The sequence below is a fragment of the Galleria mellonella genome, unplaced genomic scaffold (assembly GCF_026898425.1).
Source record: "Galleria mellonella isolate WM207_F2 unplaced genomic scaffold, CSIRO_AGI_GalMel_v1 utg33, whole genome shotgun sequence".
NCBI classification, from domain to species: Eukaryota; Metazoa; Arthropoda; class Insecta; order Lepidoptera; family Pyralidae; genus Galleria; species Galleria mellonella.
In genome coordinates, this window is record NW_026442079.1 from 13,990,675 (window position 1) to 13,998,915 (window position 8,241).

The 8,241-nt window shown below is 33.0% G+C and overlaps 1 protein-coding gene across 1 annotated transcript; it reads left to right on the plus strand.

Annotated features, from left to right (window-relative positions):
• Positions 1–1,573: 1,573 nt before the first annotated feature.
• Positions 1,574–4,252, plus strand: LOC128201078 (uncharacterized). Its single transcript, XM_052896704.1, has 3 exons — positions 1,574–1,700; positions 2,010–4,046; positions 4,182–4,252. Exons 1-3 carry the CDS (start codon positions 1,574–1,576, stop codon positions 4,250–4,252), a joined length of 2,235 nt encoding a protein of 744 aa, XP_052752664.1.
• The last annotated feature ends 3,989 nt before the right edge of the window (positions 4,253–8,241 follow it).

Here is an 8,241-nt window from a genome sequence, read left to right on the forward strand (position 1 = left end):
TTATATTTTCTGCACATGCGGATAATTGGATTGTGATACGATACATTATTATTACAAATCGGTATATAAAATAATTTTTGTATTCTTTTATTACCTGTACGAAATGAAACAAGGCTCAACAATATGCTACTGTCCCATTTATAATTTATTATTTTATAAAGAGTAATGAAATCAGACATAGATCATCTGTTTATAAGAGAATTAATGTTAAAATGATTAAGTCTTAATTCATACGAATGAAGTTTCCTTCTCATTTTAGATAAAGTCATTTTTAATACATTATCCCTAGATTGGACTATCTGGTCATGGCTGGAAAGAAGCCATATAGTATATTTAAAAAAAGAATAAGAATGATTTGAATTTTTGTATACCATTCTTGTATCTCTGTGTGTAATGTCTTATAACTATAATTTTGTTATGTAAATAAATATAAAAAAACACTAGTGGAACTATTAAAGTGGTATCATTTTGGAGTACGTCGTCTATATTTTGGTCCTTCGAGCCGGATTATCGAGGATTAACGACAAATTTAAAAACTGCATTTTTGTACGAAGTCTGCGAGCGTCAATTGTTGTTGCTGAATATTGAATCGTCATATTGCAGCCGTAAGGACATTGAAGAAGAACTAAACATAGTGTTTGTAAGTGATAAGTGCTGGTGAACTGTGAGTACATTTTATTTATCTAATTACAGAAGACTAAGGAACTTACTCTAAACATTTCATATAAATATTTACTTGTAAAAACTTTGGATATTATTAAAACTTTAAAATTAAACTTATACAATGGATTCATATATAAAAGTACAGCTTGATTTAAATGAAAGAATTAGTAAGGCAAAGTCCAATTTCAAAAAGGCACCCAAGCAGCGACTTCGTTCTATAGATTATATTAGTACTAGATTGGAAGCTTTAGAAGAATTATGGCGTCAGTTTAGTTCGACACATACAAAACTCATTCAAAATACAAACTACAAAGATTTGAATGCTAGTTCCTACGTATGTAATAACGTCTATGATTCTACTGAAGAGTTATATATAGAATACAAATTTCTACTGAAGGAAGCGTTGACTAGTTTAAGGCAGTCTAGTACTGAAAGTGCGAGTTGTTCCGAACAAAACAATAGTAATAAAGATCTTAATTGCAATTTAAAGCTGCCCAAGATATCTATATCTCCGTTCTCAGGCAAATATTCAGAATGGATTAGTTTTAGAGATCTGTTCGTATCATTGGTACACAATAATAAACATTTAGATGACGTACAAAAACTGCATTACTTGAAAGGATTGTTAGTTGGGGAAGCGGAGCAATTACTACGTCATGTACCGATTACGCATGATAATTACACTATTTGCTGGGAACAATTGGAGAGAAGATATAATAATAAAAAATATCTTTCAAACTGTATTCTGAAAAGGTTTATGAATCAAAAAAGCATCAGTATTGAATCAGCTAATACATTAAAGGAGTTGCTAGATACTACTAATGAATGTCTTCATGGGCTTAACAATTTAGGAATAGACATCAGTACTTGGGACGTGCTTGTTATTTATATTATATGTCAAAAATTAGATATGGAGTCTCGCAAGCAGTGGGAACTCAAAATCAGCGAGTTCTCAGATGAGTTACCTACCTTGAAGCAATTCCAAGACTTTTTAGAAACTAGATTTAGAGCGTTAGAGTTTATTGATCCAAAATTGTGTAAGTCTAATGTAGTGCATAAAAGTAATGTTATTAATAATAGCCCTAAAGTATATCACACAACCAATTTTATATATCCTTACTGTTCTGAAAGTCATCGTTTAGCAAATTGTAAAAAGTTTTCTAAAGAGGAAACTGATATTAGACGCGAATTCGTCCATTCCCAGGGTTTGTGCTTTAATTGTTTATGTTCAGGGCACTCAGTATATGCTTGTCGTCAAATCTCTCGTTGCCGTTTATGCAGACGGAAGCATCATTCTCTACTCCATCTAAAAAATGTTACCAATATCAATTCAACCGACACTACAGGTATCGCAAATCAATCGGTTGAACAAGATGTCGTTGCACATGCAACAACATCACCGTCTGTAGATCAATCCACTAGTGTCACGGCCTGTGTTTCGACCTCAAACTGTCAAGTCTTACTTGCAACAGCATTAGTTAGCGCACAATCGAAATCAGGTAACGGTATCACACTGAGATGTTTAATAGATCCAGGTTCTCAAGCTAGTTTTATTACTGAATCTGCTGTGCAATTGCTGACCTTAAAGAAGATACCACACAAAAGTGTAATTACAGGATTAGGAAGTGATCAGGGTCATTCATTGACCTCTAAGTCTATGGTATCGGTTTCATTACAATCACTTCATGATCCCAATTTTACATTTAAGGTTCAAGCTTTTGTCTTGAGTAAACTCACTTCAATCCTCCCTGAGAGGCAAATTATTGTAGAACTGTGGTCGGAGTTTTCAAATATCAAACTGGCAGATCCATCATTTCATACACCAAACAAAATCGATATTCTTCTCGGAGCAGATGTTTACAGTCAGATCTTGTTAGATGGTGTAATTAAAGGTCCACCAGGTGTACCTATAGCTCAGCGAACAACGCTTGGTTGGATTATTTCTGGCCCTGTTAATATAGATAGAAATAATATACAAAGGCCACTGATTAGTATGCATATTTCTCATGTAAGTGAAGATGACTTATTAAAGAAATTTTGGGAGTTGGAAGCTGAAAACAATATAGATATTAAAAAACATTTATCTGAGGAAGAAAAGAAATGTGAAGAAATATTTACAAATAGTACGAAGAGGGACAGTTCAGGAAGATATATAGTTAATCTTCCATTCCGTAGTGATGATCCCAGTTGTAAATATGGCAATTCTAAAATTATTGCAACTAAAAGATTTCTGCAACTAGAAAAAAGATTATCAATGGATCCTAATTTAAAAATTAAATACGCCGAAGTCATTTCAGAACATCTAGAATTAGGACACATGGAGAAAGTACCAATAACTGAACAAGATGATCCTGAAGCAGTCTATTTACCACACCATGCAGTGGTGCGGGAGGATAGAACCACTACAAAAGTAAGAGTTGTTTTTGATGCAAGTTGTCTTGGTACAAATGGCGTATCTTTAAATCAAGATTTATTAGTAGGACCCACTCTTCAAGCTGACTTGCGTCATCTCTTAATACGTTGGCGTCGTTATCCTATATGTATTGTGTCTGATATAATTAAAATGTATAGACAAATAAAGGTTGAAAAAAGACATACTAACTTTCAACGTCTGGTATGGCGTGATCATCCGGAAAGTGAACTGCAACATATGAGACTATTACGAGTAACATTTGGAACGGCATCAGCACCTTACCTTGCTGTTCGGTGTTTACATCAAATTGTTTATGATGAAGGCAAAAATTATCCTCTTGCTGCTGAAAGAGTTCTAAATCGTTTTTATATGGACGATTTACTAACAGGTTGTGAATCAGTCGAAGAAGGTATTAAAATCTATAAGGACATAAAAGAGTTATTGAAAAAAGGATTTGAGCTTCAGAAATGGAGTAGCAATAGTAATGAATTATTGAAAGTAATTAATGAAGAAGATATAGCTTCACAAGAAAGCGTGCAATTAAAAATAAATAGTGTTATGAAAATTCTAGGACTTACCTGGAATCGAAGTTGTGATCATTTTGAATATGTTGTACAACTTCCTGAACTGAAGGCACCTGTAACTAAAAGAAAAGTTATTTCCGAAATTTCTCGGATTTTTGATCCAGTTGGATGGTTAGCACCTGTTGTTATTCGAGCAAAAATATTCATTCAAAAGTTATGGCTCTCTGAAATAGGTTTACAGGAAGAATTACTAATACAACTTTTGAATAAATGGTTACAATATCTAGAGAATCTTCAAGAAACTTACCTGGTCGATGAATTAAAGAATCTGAAAGAAAAAAGAAAGATTAGTAATAAGAAAAGTGTACTTACCTTCTCGAATCCGTGGAATGATGAAGATGAAACTCTAAGAGATGATGGACAGTCGCAATGTACTAATATTAATGGTACATATCATCAGTACATTATTTTACGCAGTTTTTACATTATACTCTCATTAATATATAGAAGTTTACTTAAGTATCTCCTTCGGTTTCATCATAGATATAAATGAAATCATAAGGTCCCACAACTACAAATAGGTGACATAGTGTTGGTGATGGAGAATGATCTTCCGCCAGCATACGAGTATAATGGCTTTATGGCTTTATAGTTGAAAAGCACCCGGGAATAGGACGGTGGTACACGTGTTGTTAGTTTACGCTGCAAAAACAGCATTATAAAAAGGGCTGTATCAAAACTTTGTTTTCTACCATAGTTATTTTGTTTATTTTAAGAGTGAGCATCTAACATTAATTGATAACTATAATTCAGATCTAAAGCAGTTCAAAGTATTATGTTATGTTTGTTCATTATTATATGTAGTGTAATATTGTTAAATTTCTACCAAGGACATTGTTTATTCTTTAGTTATCTTAATTTTGTGAAGTATTTATTCATGGTGGGCGGATTAAGGACAATATTGTCATATAGTCCTTGGTGGGCGGTATGGTCATGGCTGGAAAGAAGCCATATAGTATATTTAAAAAAAGAATAAGAATGATTTGAATTTTTGTATACCATTCTTGTATCTCTGTGTGTAATGTCTTATAACTATAATTTTGTTATGTAAATAAATATAAAAAAACACTAGTGGAACTATTAAAGTGGTATCATTTTGGAGTACGTCGTCTATACTATCTAACAGTAAAAATCTGAAAAAATGTATAATAAAATTCGATACTTAAACTACAACCTGTGTTTTTTTAAATTAAAAATATTTATATTGTAAGTTATATAAATGTAAAAATAAAAATTTTTTTTCGCAAAACCGATACACAGGTTTCAAAATTCATACTCGAAATTATAGATAATATATGTGAGTATGATAGCAAGCTACTGTGCAAGTCTCTAGTGACGAATTCGACAATTAACTACGATAGTTTTACAGGGAAACCGCTTGGAGGTCGACCTGTCAAGGTATGTTACCGGTAATGGGGTCGCTAGTACCCACATATCTTCATCTATCATCTTTCACTGGTATCCCACGAACGTATACTGGGATACCGATACCGATGCTGCCGGACGAGAGCCTGCAGGCATCCACTGCTATCGCCGGCCTCATGCCCGACTCGTTCGGCGAGATGCAGGATAGATGCGGCATAGTATTGTTTGCAGACGATACTTCATTGATTTTTAAAGTTAATAGAATGACTAATAATTATGACGATGTAAATAGTGCTTTGCGGCGTCTCCTGCACTGGTTTACAACTAACAATCTTATGTTAAACGCTAAAAAAACAAAATGTGTTAATTTCTCTCTATCTAAAAGTTTCAATACTAATTGCAATATTAAATTAAATGACGAATCTCTCGAATTTATAGAATCTACTGTCTTTCTAGGAATCACACTAGATAATAAAACACAATGGGGTGCACAAATTCAAAGCCTTGCAGCGAAACTAAGTTCAGCAGCTTTTGCCGTGCGTAAAGTTAGACAGTACACTGATACTGATACTGCTAGATTAGTCTATTTTAGTTATTTTCATAGTTTACTCTCTTATGGAATATTACTATGGGGAAAAGCGGCAGATATTAAGAATATATTCATATTACAAAAACGTGCCGTTCGAGCGATCTACTGTATGAAGAGTCGTGACTCATTAAGAGAGAAATTCAAAGAGGCAAATATTCTCACCGTTGCTTCTCAATTTATATATTCAAATATTCTATATGTTCATAAAAATCTTGACTTATTTCCAAAAAACAGCAATATTCATAATATTAATACTAGATTTAAAGACAAACTTGCTGTCCCCAAGTATCGTTTAGAAAAAGTTAATAGGTCTTTTATGGGAATAGGTATAAAAATTTACAATAAGATACCAAAGGATATGTTGGAATTACCCTTAAATAAATTCAAAACATCTGTTAAATCATATTTACTGAGCAAAGCCTATTACTCACTAAACGATTACTTGAATGACGAGTGTGCATGGCAATAGTTGTTCATGCACTGAATTTTCATTTAATGTTAGACATAGACACCTATATAAATATACATTGTAAATAAACTGGCTTTAAAAAAAAAAGTAATTCAATTGAGTTTCTTGCCAGTTCTTCTCAATTGGATCTATATACCGAACTGGACGGTAGGGTAAATATAAAATTATAATGTAAAAATTTGACGTTCATAAGCGGCTAAAATGTCCTACATGAATAAATGATTTTTGAATTTGAATTTGAATTTGAAAAAGATGTTCAACTTCTTAGACGGGGACAGTTTTGGAATTGGTTGGTCGATTTATTTTTTTTTTTATTTGTGTGGCGGTACCCTCTCCTCAACTAGTAAATATTTTTAGTTTGTGACGTCACGTGTAAAGTTAACATGCGCTTCCATTTTTGTTAGAATTTGCCGACGGCCTCCGTAGCACAGGAGCGGTTGTCTGGCTTTGCGATAAGGAGGCTCCGGGTTCGAGTCCCGGGCGGGCCAATGCAGGAGACGACCCTTCCTGTATAGGCCCGGGTCTGGGTGTTCTGAGTGGTGCCCTCAGATGTGTCCCCTTTACCGGCATTTGTTGTGGGTACGGGCTTGTTATTGATTGTTGGCACTATTTTATAAAAAAAATAAAAACCCCCATTGCACCTTTTTGTTTTAATGAACGAAAAATCTGAAAGAATTACAGATTTGTTGTTGTGGGTCCAGTCTTGTTATTGATTGTTGGCACTGTGTTATAAAACAAAATAAAATAAAAAAAGACCCTAGGGCGACGACAATAAACAATAAATCTGAAATAATTACAATTTATAAAGGTATTATTTAATGAATATTATATTAAATTATGATTTATAGTGTCAATAATGAATGAATAAATGAATGAATGAATGGTTTATTTTCTCTTCACAAAAGGTAGAATAAAGTGACAACTTGAGGTACAATTTGATATGAAAACCAATTTTGTGAGAGACTGGTGCTAGAATAATAAAGACTATTAGGTGACAAATTTTATATTTTTTATTCGATGAAGGTCGTTTTATCTCGTATTGCCATATTTTTGTATGGGACTCGTGCAGTGTGAAATTTCTCATTGTCACCAAATCATGTTCTCATGATGGGAACACTGGGAAATCTAGCCATATGTGTATATATATATAATGTATCGTTTAACGAAACATTTGCATTGATGATATGATTTGATGATATCCTATTAGCAAGTGGGTTTTCTTTTTATGGGTGATAATGGAATGGTAACCTTGCCTGCGTGGGGGCAAGAGGTCGTTAGTAATGGAAAAGTTAGTCTAATAAAACATAAGTCTACCCTTTGGGAAGCTTTGCTAGTAGTTGCTACGCTTGGCACGTGGATTGGCAATCGCAATTAGGCTTTGAAGACGTTTTAAGAGAAACGCTATTGTCCATTCCTCGCCCTCCTTTAATAGCCTCTTCCGACTCCCACGGGAAAGGAAGGAGTGGCCTATTCTATGCCGGGACCATACGACAATAAAGATAATTTCTGTTCTATTCTATTCTTAATAATATAACATAATTAAGATTGTGATTCACAAAAAAAATACCGACTTCACAATTGTGGCAAACCCAGTTATGATTCCAAAACTACACTGCTGGATCGAATATAAAATTTCTTTCGAACCAATCTATAAGTATATCCTTTCAAATAATATAAGATTTTTCCAATTCGATTTATAACTGGCGGAGTTATGAGGTAATAAAACAAACTAAACAATTACTCTTGATATATTAATGACAAACGTATTATAGTGTTAGTCGAATCATCTACAAGTTTTTAATAACCAAGTATTTTTAAACATAGTATATTAAAACAAATGTATACATACATGCATACATATCGGTCACGCCTGTCTCCCATTAGGGTAGGCAGAGACAATGGAACGCCAAATGCTTCGATTCAAACAAACCTCTTTCGCTTCTTCCACAAATAAACTAAATGTATATGAACTTATATATATATATATATATATATATATATATATATATATATATATATATATATATATATATATATATATACTAAAAAAATGACGTAAAAATTAAAAGTGCTTGTAAACAAGTCTATTTGAAAGAAAAAAATTTGGAAAGAAAACACATAAAAATATAAAAATATTAAGAACTGCCTTCTTTTTTAA

Coding starts and splice junctions, on each gene's coding strand:
- LOC128201078 (XM_052896704.1), top strand. CDS start 1,574: ATGGAGTCTCGCAAGCAGTGGGAACTCAAAATCAGCGAGTTCTCAGAT. Junction 1,701..2,009: donor GTTTATTGATCCAAAATTGT/GTAAGTCTAATG, acceptor CCGACACTACAG/GTATCGCAAATCAATCGGTT. Junction 4,047..4,181: donor GCAATGTACTAATATTAATG/GTACATATCATC, acceptor AACTACAAATAG/GTGACATAGTGTTGGTGATG.